Source organism: Budorcas taxicolor, chromosome 15, assembly GCF_023091745.1.
Source record: "Budorcas taxicolor isolate Tak-1 chromosome 15, Takin1.1, whole genome shotgun sequence".
Classification (NCBI taxonomy): Eukaryota; Metazoa; Chordata; class Mammalia; order Artiodactyla; family Bovidae; genus Budorcas; species Budorcas taxicolor.
In genome coordinates, this window is record NC_068924.1 from 54,463,925 (window position 1) to 54,483,258 (window position 19,334).

General features: G+C 37.0%; 1 protein-coding gene across 1 annotated transcript in view; it reads left to right on the forward strand.

Annotated features, from left to right (window-relative positions):
• Nucleotides 1-19,334, forward strand: part of ACER3 (alkaline ceramidase 3) — a 141,918-nt gene that overhangs the window by 110,831 nt on the left and 11,753 nt on the right. Inside the window, exon 8 of the mRNA XM_052653093.1 lies at nt 16,012-16,113. Within this exon, the coding sequence (XP_052509053.1) occupies nt 16,012-16,113 (102 nt within the window). The remainder of the gene's footprint in view (nt 1-16,011; nt 16,114-19,334) is intronic.

The window sequence follows — 19,334 nt, forward strand, 5'->3', positions numbered from 1 at the left end:
CAGCTGATTTCTCTACAGAAACATTCTAGTCAGAAGGGAGTGGCAATATATTTTCAAAGTTCTGAAAATGAAAAGCCTGCAATCTGAGATACTCTACACACCAAGATTATCATTCAGAATAGAAGGATAAAGAATTTCTCAGACAAACAAAACCTAAAGGAATATAGTAGTACTGCTGTTGCTGCTGCTGCTGCTAAGTTGCTTCAGTCATGTCCGACTCTGTGCAGCCCTAGAGACGGCAGCCCACCAGGTTTCCCTGTCCCTGGAATTCTCCAGGCAAGAACACTGGAATGGGTTGCCATTTCCTTCTCCAATGCATGAAAGTGAAAAGTGAAAGTGAAGTCGCTCAGTCTTGTCCGACTCCTAGCGACTCCATGGACTTCAGCCTACCAGGCTCCTCCGTCCATGGGATTTTCCAGGCAGGAGTACTGGAGTGGGGTGCCATTGCCTTCTCCTAAACCTAACCTAAAAGAAATATTGAAAGGTTGTCTGTAAATAGAAAAGAAATAGGGAATTCCCTAGCAGTCCAGTGGTTAGGACTCAACACTTTCAGGGCCGGTCCCAGCGTCAATTCCTGGTTGTGGAACTAAGATCCTGCAAGCCATGCAGCGTGGCATAATTAAATACATACATACATAGAAAAGAAGCAACAATCTATAGGAAAGAGATAATCATGATTGGAAAATTGCTCAAATAAGGCAGTACAGAGTTTAAAAAAACAAACAAAACAAAACTTTGTGAGAATAGTGATAACTGCACTGAACAGCAAAAGAATAAACATTAAGATGTTAGAGAAGATATCAAAATCATAAAATGTGGGAGAGGGGAGTAAGAAAACATAGGATTTTTTTTTAAAGCTCATATGACTTCCAGTCTTAGCCAGGTAGATACATTAATGGATTAATATACTTGAAAAACAGAGTAACCACAAATAAAAAACATAGTTGATACACAAACAATAAAAAGAACTCAAGCATGATACAAAAGAATGTCATCAAACTACAAAAGGAAAAGGGAAAAAAGGAATAAAGAAGAAATACAAAATCTACTGGGAAGCAAGGTTTTAAATGGCAATAAATACATACATATCAATAATTACCTTAAATGTCAATGGACTAAAGACTCCAATCAAATACATGAAGCAGCAGATTGGATAAAGAAAACAAGAGCCTACAATATATATGCTGCCTACAAGAGACCCTTTGTAGCATGAAGGACACACATAGATTGAAAAGTGAGGGAATGAAAAAAATATGCACTCAGAAATGACAAGAAAGTGGGAATTGCAATACTCAATATCAGACAAAATAAACTTTAAATCAAAGGCTAGAAAGAAAGATAAGGAAGGACACTAATGTTAAAAGGATCAACAAGGGAAGAGGATTTTATACTTTAATGTATTTACTATAGAAGAACCCAAATACTAACAGACAAAAAAGGAGAAATTGATGAGAATACTATAATAGTAGGATTTAACACCCCACTGACATCAGTGGGCATGTCTTTCAGACAGAAACTCAGTAAGGCAACAAAGATCCTAAATGGCACAATAGAGCAGTTAGACTTAATTGGTTTTTTAAATTTGGTACATCTTGATATGGTGACATGACACAAAAACAACACCCCCCCCAAAAAAAAAAAAAAACCCAGGATACACATTCTTTTCAAGTGCACATGGAACATGATCTAGGATAGACCACATACTAGGACACAGAACAAGTCTCACCAAATTTAAGAGGATAGAAATTACGTCAAGCATTTTTTTCTGATCTCAGCAGCATGAAACTAGAAATCAGCCTTAGATAGAGACACACGGGGGGGGAAAGTTACTAAGGAACATGTTGCTAAAAAAACCAGTAGGTCAACTTGAAGAGGAAATTTAAAAATACCTTGAGACCAATGTCGGTGAAAACACAACCATACAAAATTAAAAATGGGATGCAGCAAAAATCAGTCTTAAGAGGGAAGTTTATAGCAATATAGGCCTTCTTCAAAAAAGAAAAGAAAAATCTCAAACAACCTAACCTATCGTTGAAAAGAATTAGATGAAGAAACCTAAAGTTAGTGAAGGAAGGAAATAGTAAAGGTAAGAGAGGAAATAAATAGATATTAAAAAACAATAGAAAAAAATCAGTAAAGCCTAGTAAAGATGAGAGGAAATGGAGATTCAAAAACAATAGAAAAAAATCTGTAAAACCATGAGCTGTTTTTTTGAAAGGATAAACACAATTGACAAACCTCTAGCCAGTTCACTGAAAAGAAGAGATTTCCAAAGAAACAAAATAAAAAATGAAAAAGGAGAAATTATATCTCATACTACCACAGAAATACAAAAAAACATAAGAGAATACTATGAACATTACATGCCAGCAAATTGGACAACCTTGAAGAAATGGATAAATTCCTAGAATCATGCAACCCACTAAAACTGAATCAAGAAGGAATAGATAATTTGAATAGACTTACTACTCGAAGTGAAATAGAATCTGTAAAACAAAAAATATATACCTCCCTGCAAACAGAAATTCAGGACTGGATGGCTTCACTAGGGAATTCTAGGACCAAGCATACAAAGACAAACTTGTACTAGTATGTCTCAAAGTCTTCCAAAACAGTGAGGAAGAAAGAAGACACCTAAAGTCAGTCTTTGAAGCCACCACCACCCTAATACCAAAACCAGACAAGGACACTACCAAAAAAGAAAATTATAGGCCAATATCACTAATTAACAGCAGCACAGAAATCCTGAACAAAATATTAACAAATGGAATCTAACAGAATCCAAAAAAGATCAGATACCATTATAAAACTGGATTTCATCCCAGGTTACAAGGATGGTTCAATATAGGCAAATCAATCAATGTGATACACCACATCAAAAGACAGAACTCACCTCAATAGATCCAGAAGAAGCATTTGATAAAATTCAACATCCATTCATGATAAAATTTCTCATGAAAGTGGGTGTAGAGGGAACATACCTGAACAGAATAGAAGTTAGTTATGACAGATGTACAGCCAATATAATACTCAGTGGTAAAAAGCTGAAAGCTTTCCTGTTAAAATCTGGAACAAGAGAAGGATGACCATTCGTACCACTTCTATTCAACATAGTATTGGAAGTCCTCACCACAGCAATCAAATGGGAAAAAGGAAATAAAGGTATCCAAATTGGAACAGAAGAGGTTAAACTGTTATTATATGCAGATGATTGATATTATATATTGTTGTTCAGTTGCTCAGTCATGTCTGACTCCTTGCAACCCCATGGACTGCAGCTTGCCAGGCTTCCCTGTCCTTCACCATCTCCTGGAGCTTGCTCAAACTCATGTCCATTGAGTTGGTGATGCCAATCAACCATCTCATCCTCTGTCGTCCCCTTCTGCCTTCTGTCTTTTCCGATGAGTTGGCTCTTCGCATCAGGTGGCCAAAGTATTGGAACTTCAGCTTCAGCATCAGTCTTTCCATTGAAGATTCAGGGTTGATATTATATATAGAAAAGCTAAAGACTTCACACAAATTGATAAACAAGCAAGATATAGTAGCAGACTACAAGACTAACATACGTAGATCTGTTGCATTTCTTTACACTAACAATGAATTATTAGAAAGGGAAAGTAAAATAGCGGTCTCTTTTACGAGCACATTGAAAAATCAAATACTTAGGAATAAACCTGATGAAGAGGGTCAGAGACTTTATATGCTGAGAACTATAAAACATAGTTAAAGGGAACTGAAGATGATTCAAAGAAATGGAATACATCCCATGATCTCACTTTGGAAGAATTGATATTGTTAAAATGACCCTATTAACCAAAGCAATTTACAAATTTAATGTGATTCCTATCAAACTACCCATGAAAATTTCCCCAGAACTAGAACAAATAATCCTGAAATTTATGTGGAAAGATAAAAGACCCAGAATTGCTAGAGCAGTTTTGAGGAAACAGAGCTGGAGGCATAGCCCTTTTAGACTTTAGACAATGCCTCAAAGGTACAGTAATCGAAGCAGCATGATGTTGGCCCAAAACAGACCTATGGATCAGTAGAACAGAAGAGAGAGCTGAGAAATAAGCCCATGCACCTATGATCAATTAATCTTTGAGAAATGAGGCAAGAAGACACAATGGAGGAAAGATAGTCCCTTTGGCAAGTGATGCTAGGAAAACTGGACACACACATGTAAATCAGTGAAGTTAGAGTACTCCTCACACCATACCCAAAAATAAACTCAAAATGGATTATAGACGTGACTTTATAAGACATGACACCATGAAACACCTAGAAAACAAGATAGGCAAAACATTCTCTGACATAAATCATGCCAATATTTTCTTAGGTCAGTCTTTCAGGTCAGTACAAATAAAGACAAGTAAATGGGACTTAATCAAACTCATAAGCTTTTGCACAGCAACGGAAACCATAAACAAAGTGAAAATACAACCTGTGGACTAGGAGAAATATTTGCAAACAATGCAACCAACAGGCTTAATTTCTAAAATCTGCAAGCAGCTTATACATTTAAATAACAAAAAACAAACAACCCATTCAGAACATGAGCAGAGGACCTAAATAGATATTTCTCTAAAGAAGACATCCAGATGGCCAGTAAGATATGAAAAGATGGTTCAGTTCAGTTCAGTCACTCAGTCGTGTCCGACTCTGCGACGCCATGAATCGCGGCACGCTAGGCCTCCCTGTCCATCACCAACTCCCGGAGTTCACTCAAACTCAGGTCCATTGAGTCGGTGATGCCATCCAGTCATCTCATCCTCTGTCATCCCCTTTTCCTCCTGCCTCCAATCCCTCCCAGCATCAGAGTCTTTTCCAATGAGTCAACTCTTCTCATGAGGTGGCCAAAGTACTGGAGTTTCAGCTTTAGCATCATTCCTTCCAAAGAACACCAAGGGCTGATCTCCTTCAGAATGGACTGGTTGGATCTCCTTGCAGTCCAAGGGACTCTCAAGAGTCTTCTCCAACACCACAGTTCAAAAGCATCAATTCTTCGGCGCTCAGCTTTCTTCACAGTCCAACTCTCACATCCATACATGACCACAGGAAAAACCCTACCCTTGACTAGACGGACCTTTGTTGGCAAAGTAATGTCTCTGCTTTTGAATATGCTATCTAGGTTGGTCATAACTTTTCTTCCAAGAAGTAAGCGTCTTTTAATTTCATGGCTGCAGTCACCATCTGCCGTGATTTTGGAGCCCCCCAAAATAAAGTTTGACACTGTTTCCACCATTTCCCCATCTATTTCCCATGAAGTGATGGGACCGGATGCCATGATCTTTGTTTTCTGAATGTTGAGCTTTAAGCCAACTTTTTCATTCTCCTCTTTCACTTTCATCAAGAGGCTTTTTAGTTCCTCTTCACTTTCTGCCATAAGGGTGGTGTCATCTGCATATCTGAGGTTATTGATATTTCTCCCGGCAATCTTGATTCCAGCTTGTGCTTCTTCCATCCCAGCGTTTCTCATGATGTGCTCTGCACATAAGTTAAATAAGCAGGGTGACAATATACAGCCTTGATGTACTCCTTTTCCTATTTGGAACCAGTCTGTTGTTAACTGTTGCTTCCTGTCTTGCATATAGGTTTCTCAAGAGGCAGGTCAGGTGGTCTGGTATTCCCATCTCTTTCAGAATTTTCCACAGTTTATTGTGATCCACACAGTCAAAGCCTTCGGTATAGTCAATAAAGCAGAAATAAATATTGCTAATTGTTAGAGAAGCCCAGATCAAAACTACAATGAGGTATATCACCTCACATCTGACAGAATGGCCATCATTATAAAGTCTAGAAATAATAAATTCTGGAGAAGATTTGGAGAAAAGAGAACCCTAAAAAGAGAACCCTCTCACACTGTTGGTAGGAATGTAAATTGGTACAGCCACTATGGAAAACAGTATGCAGGTTCCTTAAAAAACTAAAAATTGAGTTACCATAGGATTCAGCAATCCCATGTCTGGGCATATATCTAGAGAAGACTCTTAATTCCAAAAGCTACATGCCCCTTGATTTTCATGGCAACACGGTTTACAGTAGCCAAGGCATGAAAGCTACCTGAATGTCCATCAACAGATGAATGGATAAAGATGTGATATATATATATATATGCACACACACACATATATATATAATATTCCACTATATATATATGTATATACAAGAGAGAGGAATATTAAACAAGTATATAAAAAATGAAATAATGCCATTTTCCATAACATGTATAGACCTAGAGATTATCACACTGAGTGAAGTAAGTCAGGAAGAGAAAGACAAATACATGGTATTACTTATATATGGAGTCTAAAATAGGACATAAATAAAAAAGGACTTATTTACAAAACAGAAACAGACACACAAACATAGAAAGCAAATTTGTGGTTGCCAAACAAGGGGGGAAGAAGGATAAATTAGAAGTTTGGGATTAGCAGATATAAACTACTATATATAAAATAGATAAACAGCAAGGTCCTACTTTATAGCACAGGAAACTATATTCAGTATCTTACAGTAAACTATAGTTGCCTCATATATCAGTTGGAGAGTGTCTCTTTTTCTATTCACTATGAGAATTTGTAAGACTGCAATTTATTTTAATGTGTGGTAAACATTCTAGCAATGTCATATTTGCATACAGATTTCTGACTACTGACACGATTTAATTGTTGTTAAGTCACTAAGTTATGTCCAACTCTTTGCAACCCCATGGACTGCTTCCCTGTCCTTCATTATCTCATGAAGTTTGCTCAAACTCATGTCCATTGATTCGTGATGCCATCCATACCATCTCATTCTCTCCTGCCCTCAGTCTTTCCTAGCATAAGGATCTTTTCCAATAAGTCAGCTCTTTACATTAGGTGGCCAAAGTATTGTAGCTTCAGCATCAGTCTTTCCAGTGAATGTTGATTTCCTTTAGGATTGATTGGTTTCATCTCCTTGCTGTCCAAGGGACTCTCAAGAGTCTTCTCCAACACACTGTTCAAAAGCATCAATTCTTGGGTGCTCAGCTTTCTTTATGGTCCAATTCTCACATCCATACATGACTACTGGAAAAACAATAAAACTTTGACTAGACAGACCTTTGTCAGCAAAGTGATGTCTCTACTTTTAAATATGCTGTCTAGGTTGTTGACTCATTGGAAAAGACTTTGATGCTGGGAGGGATTGGGGGCAGGAGGAGAAGGGGACGACAGAGGATGAGATGGCTGGATGGCATCACTAACTCGATGGATGTGAATCTGAGTGAACTCCGGGAGTTGGTGCTAGACAGGGAAGCCTGGCGTGCTGCGATTCATGGGGTCGCAAAGAGTCGGACACGACTGAGAGACTGAACTGAACTGAACTAGGTTGTTCATAGCTTTTCTTCCAAGGAGCAAGCATCTTTTAATTTCATGTCTGCAGTCACCGTCCACAGTGATTTTGAGCCCAAGAAAATAAAATCTGCCACAGTTTCCATTTTTTCCCCATCTGTTTACCATGAAGTGATGGGCCAGATGCCGTGTTCTTAGTCTTTTGAATGTTGAGTTTTAAGCCAGCTCTTTCATACTCCTCTTTTACCTTCATCAAGAGGCTCTTAAGTTGCTGTTTGCTTTCTGCAGTAAGGGAGGTATCATTTGCATATCTGAGGTTGTTGATATGACCTTGTTACCTCTGGCCATTGGCAGAAATTCTGACACCCCTGTAGGTCTACTCTGATACTACCACAGTGAGGAGAGAGAGCACCTGGTTTTACCACATGAAGATGGAAGTCCAGGCTCCCCACATGGTCTCAACTGATACTGCAGGAAATCGAGAGCTTGTTACTTCTCAGTGGGGAAAGTTCCAGCCCCTCACTGCTTCCTATTAGTATAGCAGGAGATTGGGGTACCTTCTTTGGGCCTGATTAGAAATGAAGTCTAGGCTTCCCATTCAGGCTTTGAGGATGAATGGAGGGTGAGGCTATCATTTTTTCTGTGGTGTTAGGCTGTAGAATAGTGATTATTGTAAGCTTTCTATCTTGCTAGATTTTTCTTGTTTCTTTGGAGACAGAGCAGTCTGTTGTTTTATTGTGCCTAGTGGTATTCATGGCTTGCTAGCTTCTTCAGTTCAACTCGCAAGTGTCTGAGGCAGAAAGAAAACACATGTAACTTACCACAGCAGCATTTAAATGGTATACATGATCTTATTGCAAAACAGAAAGAGACACAGACCTAGAGAACAAACATATAGACACATGTCTATAAAGAGGGGAAGGACTGGGTGGGATGAACTGGAAGGTAGGGATTGACCATATATATACTATTGACGTATATACACTATGGTATAAAATAGACAACTAATGAGAACCGACTGTATGGCTCAGGAAACTATTCAGTGCTCTGAGGTGATCTAAATGGGAGAGAAATCCAAAAAAGAGGGGACATATGTATGTATATAGCTGATTCACTTTGTGGTACAGTAGAAACTTAACATAATATTGTAGCAAATATACTTCAATAAAAATTAATTTTAAAAAACCAAAACTATTGAAATAAACTCAATGGATAAGTTAAAAATAAATTAGACATTTGAAGAGAGAACTAATTAAGTGGAAAGACACATCTAAAGAAATAAGCCAGAAAGCATCACAGAGAAATAACATGTCTAACTGCAGTTCCAAAGGGAGAGAATAGAAAAAATGGAGAAGGAAGAGATATTCAAAGAGATAATAGGTGAGGATTTTCTAGTATCCTTAAAAGATGACTCCTCAGCTTCAAAAACAATAATTCCCAAGCAAGATAAATGAAAGAAAGTCTTTATCAGGTAAAGCAGGTATAATAGATTAGTTCATTCAGTATTGTTTCAGCCTCCATCAAGTGAGCTTTCCTGTAATGTAGATGCTAAAAAGCTAAAATGTATATCTTTCATATTTCCTTTATAGGTAAGTTTTCAAGTACTTTTAGATTTTGCTAATCACATGTATTCACATGAGACTTGAATTCAGAACCAAGTTAAACAGGGAGGAGACGTGGTAGTATGTAAGGAATCCGTTTACTTATATGAATCTAGGTTGTGCATTGTAGCTCTGGAGCAAATGTGTGAAAGCAACTTCCTGAGCTGTGATTTATAGCTAAGGTGGTGTGATGCTGGATGAAATGGTTGGTCCAGAGGCTTTCCAATTCTCCAGGTTTGTAAATGTGAAAAAGAAAAAAAAATTCCTTTGGCAAAATAATTCTGTAGTAGTGTTCAGAAGTCATTTCTGGAGTGTCTAAATCTATTCAGTATTTCTTTTGGAACTGAAACAATATATTTTCTGCTTTAGATAGAGGTATTATCTGCAGTTGAACCCTGATGGATACCTGTTTTTTAAAAGCATGCTATAAATACTGAAATGCAATGACAAAGGTCCTAAAAAAATCCAGAGATAGAAAACATTACCAGTAAAGGAATAACGTATAGTCTGCAGTAGACTTATCAACAGCAATACACATGGTAGACTATTATCTTCAAAGAGTTGAGAGAAATTAACCATCAAGTTAGAATTGTATATCCAGATATCTTTCAAGAACCAGGGTAATATAAAAACATTTTGAGATAGATAGAAAGGAAGAAATTTTACTAGTATACCTTCTTAAAGATGCTTTTTAGAAGGAAGAGCTGAGATACAAGAAAGAACAGTGAAGAAGAAAAAGTGAAAAATATATGGGACTATCTAAACAAAATATTGTGACTTTAGTGATATCTAGTTTGACAGATTTTTTAAAAGGAATTAAAATGATGATAAAATAACATGTGAGATACAGGAGAAAACTCTTAGTCACATAGTTCCCAAGGTCTTTATTTGAGGATACAATACAGCCAGTGATTAATTTTGGATTTTACATGTCCTTTCTTGGTAACTACTAAAAACAGTAATTGATTTCATAATTTCAGTTACAAAAAGATGAAGGAGTAAATGGGATTATAAAAACTGAATCCAAAGAAAATGAGAAGGGGAAAAAGGGAAGCAGAGAAAAGTGAGGAAAAATACAAAGCAGAAAATGAAGGGGTAGAAATAATTTAAAATATATCAATAATCCCAGTAAATATAAATGGACAGAGCTAAACAATTAAAAGACAAAGACTCCAAAACAGGGAAAAATCCAGGTATCTGCTATTCATAAGAAATTTGGTTAAAACATAAATACATAGTAATTTTGAAAGAAAAGGATATAAAAAATACATACCATACCAATATTGACTAAAAGAAGCCGGGACTAGCTATTTTAACAACAAAGAAATTTAAGGCATTATTCACAACAGATGTGTTCATTACACTGTTATTAAAAGGTCCTATTTACCACATTCCAAAAAGTGGCAACTCTAAACTTGTATGGAAAATTTTGAACAGAAATTGGCAGGATTACAAAGGAGAAATAGGTAACCATTCTACCATGATGAGATATTTTAGCCCAGTTCTTAGACCAAAAAATATGAATAGGCAAAATTTGAGTAACATTGCAAAATGATTTTATATACTCAACAAGTAAAGAATGCATGATCTTTTCATTCATGGAGTAATTATTAAATCTATTAATACTAGCATTAAAGCAAAGTTCAATAGATTATAAAGAATTGTCATGCATAGCATGTTCTCTGACAATTAGTTAAAACAAAACAGAATTAGTCAAAATAGCACATATATTTGGAAACTTATAAGTACACTTGTAAATCTGAGTTTAAAAAAATCATAAAATATTGAAATACTTAGGATGTAATCAAAATGAAAATACTATAAACCAAAATAGGATGTAGCTAAAGTGGTTCTTAGAAGGACATGTTTACATTAAATATTTACATTAGAAACAGAGAGTGTGAAGAATAATGAGCTAGTATTTGAGTAATTAGAAAATAGATCTATAGAATAAACCCAAAGAGAAATGAAGAATGATACTGATAAAAGAAATTAATGGGGGAAAAAAGCTACTATATTGAAGATCAGTAGGTATCTAATTTTGTTCCTTTCTGAAACACTACTAAAACTATAACAAAAGAATTTATTTATAAAACATAAACCCACAAGTTGACTCAAAATTTTAGAAGCTAGAAAGTAAATGGATTACTGCTAATTGCCGTAACTAACCCAAGAAAGCCAAATTCTAAGCCAAGAAGCACCAGTTTACATCAGAGAATTTTCTCAAGTATCAAGCCTTAGCAGCAACAGACAGTTTGGTGAAGGAGATAGAGGAGGAGTCTAAAGTAAAGGGCATTGATTAAAAGCTTTAAGAAGTGGTTATATGCTTAGGTTCCCTCACCCAACTTCATGCCATGAAGCAACTGCAGAAGTCTACAGATTTAATCTCTGGAAAGGGTGAACAGTGTGTCTACACTGGGTTTTGTCAGGCACAGTTGAGCATACAAATACCATTCTGAAAGCAGATAAGTTAGGTGACCTTGTGCTTTATGAATGCTAAATGCAAAAAAGTCTAGACAGAATATTGAAAGAATCTTCCTATTGAGTATATGAGTAGCCTAAAAGGCCTTATTGTTATTGGTATTGAGGGTTCCCTAACAATTGACCCAGGAAAATAGCCCTACAATAAAGGTTACTAACTAGGGAGAATAGCCCTACAGTAAAGGTTAGCAACTGAATACTTGCTTGGGACCACTTTTTAATTTCTTACTCTTAAGAATGAGGAGACAGTGCCAGATGTATGATGAATACATTCAATATGAAAGAGGCCAAAACAAATAAGAGAGAAAGAAATCAGCTTATTATAAACAACTTATACATGAAGAAACTTTAAAAACAACAAAATGACAACAAATATTATAATTCATTAATATTCTTAGGAGTAATATCTATGAATCAAGAGTGCAATGCTATAAAAAAGAACATTCAGAGAATTCCCCAAAAATGGACGTTAAAAATATAGTAAAAAGCTGAAATGAATATTTTGAAAGATACAGTTAACGAAGACATTGGAATTCTTTCTCCTGAACACACACTGTGATTGTTTTATGGTCCATGAGCCCCCATACCCATTCATCAACAAGCATCTACCACAGGAGAGGCACTGAGCTCATGTTATGGTCTAGAGTGAACAGGACAACATGGGGCCTCTTGGCCTCAGGACCCTTGGACCCACTCACAACCACTGCTATGGACAAATAGCAAGTGTTTCCTCAAGTCCATGGTCCCTGGGTTCCATCAGAATGGTGTGAAAGAAATGGAGAATAGAAGGAACTCAATAGGTGTTCTGATTTCAGGACTAGCATATAAAAATGCATATTTCCTCTACCAGTACTGTGTAGAGGAAAGGGAACGGAGGAAACTATCGCCAAAACAATTTAAGAAAATATCCGGTAATTGAAAAATAAGAGTTAATAGCACAGTGGGTAGAAATAGACCCATGCCAGTTTCAGAATTCTAGACAAGGGCAGTTCTACAAGTTTAGAGTCAGGAGGTAGATACGCTACATAGAAAGGATCAGGGATCAGAATGGTTTTGGACTTGCCAAAGGAAAACTGGAAGCCAGTTGTAGGATAATACCTAGCCAAACTATTGATAAAATATGGTGACAGAATACATTTTCATACATTCACGTTCTCAAAAAAAAAGAAAAAGAAAAAACTTATATAACATAAATTAGTGCTCAGAAACCTGTGGAAAGATGTGTTTGACCAAAATGAGAAAACCAAAAAGGAGCAAGACATAGGAAACAAGACATAGAAAATCCAACACAAAGAGGTGAAGGCATTTCCCAAAGTGAAGGCAAAGGGAAGGGATTTTTCAGAGAATGGCTGTCCACTAGACAGGCAACCAGTCTCGAGTGAAGCATTGTGACTCCAGATACAGATATGTTGAGGGTCTTCTGTGTTACACACTCGACCTGATAATATACAAGTAGTCTGTCCTCAGAATCTTACCTGTACTTAGCTTGCCTGGACCATGTGCTGATGAAGTTCTTGCTCTCTCTTACGTGCCCTGCTACCTGGATAACCAGAGACATTCATTTCACCCCACAGAAGAATTTTGCTTTGAATTACTTCTGAGAGCTGAAGATTGGCCCTGGTAAGTAAGCTTAGAAGCAGAAAATAGAGAGTATCTCACCCCTAGTGATCACTTCCTTGTCATATCTCAGCACCTGGCCCATCCTGCAGTTCTGCCAAATGCCCTTACTCTGTGCCTTCTAGGACTCATTCTTACTTCCCTCAAATGGGAAGGTGATAAACTCTGAAAAGCTGAAGGCATACTATGACTCTTTTAAACTCATCTTTTCCAAGAATCTTCATCAAACTATGGCAATAATGTCCCTTCCATGCGCAACCAGATTTGTGTTTTTCTGATGATTTTTTTTTTCTTTTGGCCGCACTGGGTCTTTGTTGCTATGCGCGGACTTTCGCTAGTTGCAGTGTGTGGGCTTAGTTGCTCCACAGCATGTGGAATCTTCCTGGACCAGGAATGAAATCCGTATCTCCTGCATGGCAGGCAGATTCTTAACCACTGGACCACCAGGGAAGTCCTTGATGATTTTTAAGTTAATAACACAATTCATTTGTTTATATGCAAACCCTGGAGGAGGGCATGGCAACCCATTCCAGTATTCTTGCCTGGAGAATCACATGAACAGAAGCGATCCCAGTCCATGGACTCGCAAAGAGTGGGACACAACTGAGCAACTAAGCACAAATAAATAACAAAATATTTCAGAAAATCTATTCTCGTCATTCACCATGTTAAAAAATAAAGGAGAAAAACTACATGATGATAGCAATGCACTCAGATAAAGCATTCCGTACCATTCAGCTGTTTATGATCCAAAACAAACAAAATAAAACCCTTTACAAACTCAATAGAAGGGAAGTTTCTTAACCTGTAAACTACAGCATCTACCACATTTCCATAAAATGTTTTAAAAAGCTACCTTTAAAATCAAGACTAAAACAAGGATATACATCGTCACCACTTCTGTTCAACACTGTATTGGTGGAAGTCCTATCCAATGTAGTGTTTGCAGATGACACAGTCACATACAGAAAATACCACAAGGTGTGTACCACAAGATCACTAGAAGCAATAAGTGGAATTCAGCAAGGTCATGAGGTTCAAGTCCTTATTCAAAAATCTTATTTCTATGTACTAGCACCAAACAAGCGCATAGTAGTAAGTGAAATTGGTAAGTGAAATTTTTGAAAGTATAGTTTACAGTAGCATTGAAAAACATCAAATATTTAAGGATTAAATTTAGCAAATATATGCAAGCTGTATATATTGGAAACTGTGGTGAATAAGTTTTTGCTGAGCCAAATTAAAGAAGACCTAAGTAAATAGATGTATCATTTTCATAGATTAGAAAACTTCAATGTTATTAAGATGTCAGTTCTCTCCAAATTGATCTATAGGTTCAAGGCAGTCACAACAAAATCTCTGCAGGCTTTTTGGTAAAAATTGGGAAACAGTTTCTGAAATTTACATGGGACTGCAAAGGATCTAAAAGGGCCAAAACAGTTTTAAAAAAGAACAACAGAGAGGCTTATCGACAGAACAGAAACAGACTCACAGATGGAGAGAACAGACTTGTGGTTGCCAAAGGCAAGATTAGGGTGGGGAATGGATTGAGAGTTTGGGGTTAGCAAATGCAAGCCATTATATACAGAATAAATTACAGGTCCTACTGTAAAGCACGGGGAACTATATTCAATATCCTGCAATAAACTGCAATTGAAAAGAATATATGCATGTAACTGAATCACTTTGCTATACACCAGAAACTAACAGAACATGTACATCAGCTGTATTTCAATTAAAAAAAATTTTTTTTAAGAATTAAAAAAAAAAAAAAGGACATGAAAGGCAACTCACAAACTTGGAGAAAATGTTTGCAAAATATATATCCAACAAAGAACTTATATTTAGAATATATAAAGAACTCTTGAAACTTAATAATAAGTAACAGTTTTTTTTAATGGGCAGGATTCAAAACAAACTATCAAAGAAGATATAGGAATGGCAAATAAGTACAAGAACTGATGCCCATTTATCATTGACAAATAAAAATTAAAACCACAGTGAGATACCTCTATATACCTATAGGGCAACTAAAATGAAGAAGACTTATAGCAAGTGTTGGTGAGGTTGTAGAACAAAAAACTCTTCTACCCTGCTGATGGGAATGTAAAATGGTAGAACCCCTTAGTACTGATTAAACAGTTTAGCTGTCTTAAAAAGTAACATTTACCTGCCAGACAATTTAACTATTCTCCTATCTTTTTACCCAAGAGAAATGAAAGCATATATCCATACAAAGACTTATTTATGAATGTTCATAGCTTCTTTTATTTGTTAGAGCAAAAAAACCTGGAAAACAACAGAAGTATCCAACATTTGAACAGATAAACCATGGTATATCCATATAGTGGAGTACTACTCAACAGTAAGGAAATGAGTATTGATATACAACAGCAAGGATGAATTTCAGAATAATTATGGCAACTGAAAGAAGCCATATAACAAAGAGAATATACTATTTATTCCATTTATATAACATTCTAAAAAATATATAAGTTTTTGGAGGTAAAGGGTAAAGCTATTAAAAAAAACTACATTAGCTACACCTGTTGTTTTGGATAACTCACCAAATTTCAGTTTCCTCATCAGCAAAGTTAAAGAAGTGTTTATTTGAAGATTGTATTCATATGTGTATGTTTATTTGAAAGTTATATTCATATATATGTGTTTATTTATATATATTGTATGTATCTAATATACTGTAGTGCCTGACACAGAACTGGTGACTCCATTAGTGTTTTTTCTCAACCACCAGCCTTCTACGTTTTCCAAGGAGCTGATAAAGTTACTGGGTGCTTTCAGATTACCTTCTTGATACATTTAGCAAACTCTTAGTAGCACTTTTCTTCCTCAGTAACTGTTAATGGCTAAATGTAATAGGCAGATGTATTAGAGAATTTAATAGTTAGGTTTGTTTTTAATACTTATGAAAACATTTCCCTCTCATGACATGACTTGACAAAATTTCATTTTGCTCTTTTTTTTCCTCCACACAGGGTTTATCCATGGCTTAGAGGGCTGGGTTACACATCCTTGGGTGTATTTTTATTAGGATTTTTATTCTGGAACATAGATAACATCTTTTGTGATTCACTGAGGTAAGATATATTTTCAATATTTAAAAAGTATTTTTGGAATTTGTTAAGCAGAGCATTTCATAGGCATATAGAATTATTAGTGCACTGAAGTGAATTTTTCCCATCATTGAAATTAAAAAGATGTGTATAGCAGAATGAAGCAGGGCAAAGGCTAATAGAATTTTGCCAAGAGAATGCACTTGTCATAGCAAACACCCTCTTCCAAAAACACAAGAGAACACTCTACACATGGACATCACCAGATGGTCAACACTGAAATTAGACTGATTATATTCTTTGCAGCCAAAGATGGAGAAGCTCTGTACAGTCAACAAAAACAAGACTGGGAGCTGACTGTGGCTCAGATCATGAACTCCTTATTGCCAAATTCAGACATTTAAATTGAAGAAAGTAGGGAAAACTACTGGACCATTCAGGTATGACCTAAATCAAATCCCTTATGATTATACAGTGGAAGTGAGAAATAGATTTAAGGGACTGATCTTGCCTGATGAACTGTGGACAGAGGTTCGTGACATTGTACAGGAGACAGGGAACAAGACCATCCCCAAGAAAAAGAAATGCAAAAAAGCAAAATGGCTGTCTGAGGAGGCCTCACAAATAGCTGTGAAAAGAAGAGAAGCAAAAATCAAAAGAGAAAAGGAAAGATATACCCATTTGAATGCAGAGTTCCAAAGAATAGCAAGGAGAGACAAGAAAGCCTTCCTCAATGATCAGTGCAAAGAAATAGAGGAAAATAATAGAATGGGAAAGACTAGAGATCACTTCGGAGAAGACAGTGGCACCCCACTCCAGTACTCTTGACTGGAAAATTCCATGGACAGAGGAGCCTGGTAGGCTGCAGTCCATGAAGTCGCTAAGAGTGGGACATGACTGAGCGACTTCACTTTCACTTTTCACTTTCATGCACTGGAGAAGGAAATGGCAACCCACTCCAGTGTTCTTGCCTGGAGAATCCCAGGGACAGAGGAGCCTAGTAGGAGGCCGTCTGTGGGGTCGCACAGAGTCGGACACGACTGAAGCGACTTAGCAGCAGAGATCACTTCAAGAAAATTAGAGATATCAAGGGAATGTTTCATGTAAAGATAGGCACAATAAAGGACAGAAATGGTATGGACCTAACAGAAGCAGAAGATATTAAGAAGAGGTGACAAGGATACACAGAAGAACTATAGAAAAAAGATCTTCATGACCCAGATAATCACAATGGTGTGATCACTCACCTAGAGCCAGACATCCTGGAATGTGAAGTCAAGTGGGCCTTAGGAAGCATCACTACGAACAAAGCTAGTGGAGCTGATGGAATTCCAGTTGAGCTATTTCAAATCCTGAAAGATGATGCTGTGAAAGTGCTGCACTCAGTAAGCCAGCAAATTTGGAAAACTCAACAGTGGTCACAGGACTGGGAAAGGTCAGTTTTCATTCCAATCCCAAAAGAAGGCAGTGCCAAAGAATGCTCAAACTACCAAACAATTGCACTCATCTCACACACTAGAAGTAATGCTCCAAATTCTCCAAGCCAGGCTTCAACAGTATATGAACCATGAACTTCCAGATGTTCAAGCTGGTTTTAGAAAAGGCAGAGGAACCAGAGATCAAATTGCAAGCATTCACTGGATCATCAAAAAAGCAAGGGAGTTCCAGAAAAACATCTATTTCTGCTTTATTGACTATACCAAAGCCTTTGACTATGTGGATCACAACAAATTGTGGAAAATTCTGAAAGAGATGGGCATACCAGACCACCTGACCTGCCTCTTGAGAAATCTGTATGCAGGTCAAGAAGCAACAGTTAGAACTGGACATGGAACAACAGATTGGTTCCAAATAGGGAAAGGAGTATGTCAAGGCTGTATATTGTCACTCTGCTTATTTAACTTATATGCAGAGTACATCATGAGAAACACTGGGCTGGATGAAGCACAAGCTGGAATCAAGATTGTCGGGAGAAATATCAATAACCTCAGATATGCAGATGATACCACCCTTATGGCAGAAAGTGAAGAGGAACTAAAGAGCCTCTTGATGAAAGTGAAAGAGGAGAATGAAAAAGTTGGCTTAAAGCTCAACATTCAGAAAACTAAGATCATGGCATCTGGTCCCATCACTTCATGGCAAATAGATGGGGAAACAATGGAAATAGTGACAGACTTTATTTTCTTGGGCTCCAAAATCACTGCAGATGGTGACTGAAGCCTGAAATTAAAAGACATTTGCTCCTTGGAAGAAAAGCTATGACCAACCTAGACAGCATATTCAAAAGCAGAGACGTTACTTTGCCAACAAAGGTCTGTCTAGTCAAGGTTATGGTTTTTCCAGTAGTCATGTATGGATGTGAGAGTTGGACTACAAAGAAAGCTAAGCACCGAAGAACTGATGCTTTTGAACTGTGGTGTTGGAGAAGACTCTTAAGAATCCCTTGGACTGCAAGGAGATCCAACCAGTCCATCCTAAAGGAGATCAGTCATGAGTGGTCATTGAAAGGACTGATGTTCAAGCTGGAACTCCAGTACTTTGGCCACCTAATGCAAAGAGCTGACTCATTGAAAAAGATGCTGATACTGGGAAAGATTGAAGGCAGGAGGAGAAGGTGTTGACAGAAGATGAGATGGTTGGATGGCATCACCGATTTAATGGAGATGAGTTTGGGTAAACTCCGGAAGTTGGTGATGGACAGAGAGGCCTGGTGTGCTGCATTCCATGGGGTCGCAGAGTGGGACATGACTGAGCGACTGAACTGAACTCAACTAATAGCACAATAAAGTTAAATTATGGGGACACTTGTTTAAATTACCTAAAAATTTGAACCTAAAAATATTCCATAACATCTATAGGGATTTTTGTGCATATATCACAGTAGTATACAGTTAATCAAATATTAATATTGGCTGTGCTCAGTTGCTTTAGTCATATCTGACCTTTCAACCCCATGGACTGTAGCCTGCCAGGCTTCTCTGTCTAGGTCTTTAAAATCTGCCTAATCTGCTTTATTGGATAAATATTTACTGGAATTTGAGTCATAGGTCTTGGACTCTAGTTGTCACCTTAGACACCTTCTGTCTGGGCCTCAATTTTCATAAAATGAACATGTTGAGTAGGTTAAACTAGTTTCCTTCCAACTCAAAATTAGCTGATTTAATGGTATTGTGTAATATTGAATAACACCACAGAGAGGCAATCAGCAAAATTCAAACTGGGAAATCTATAGAATGAATAACTTA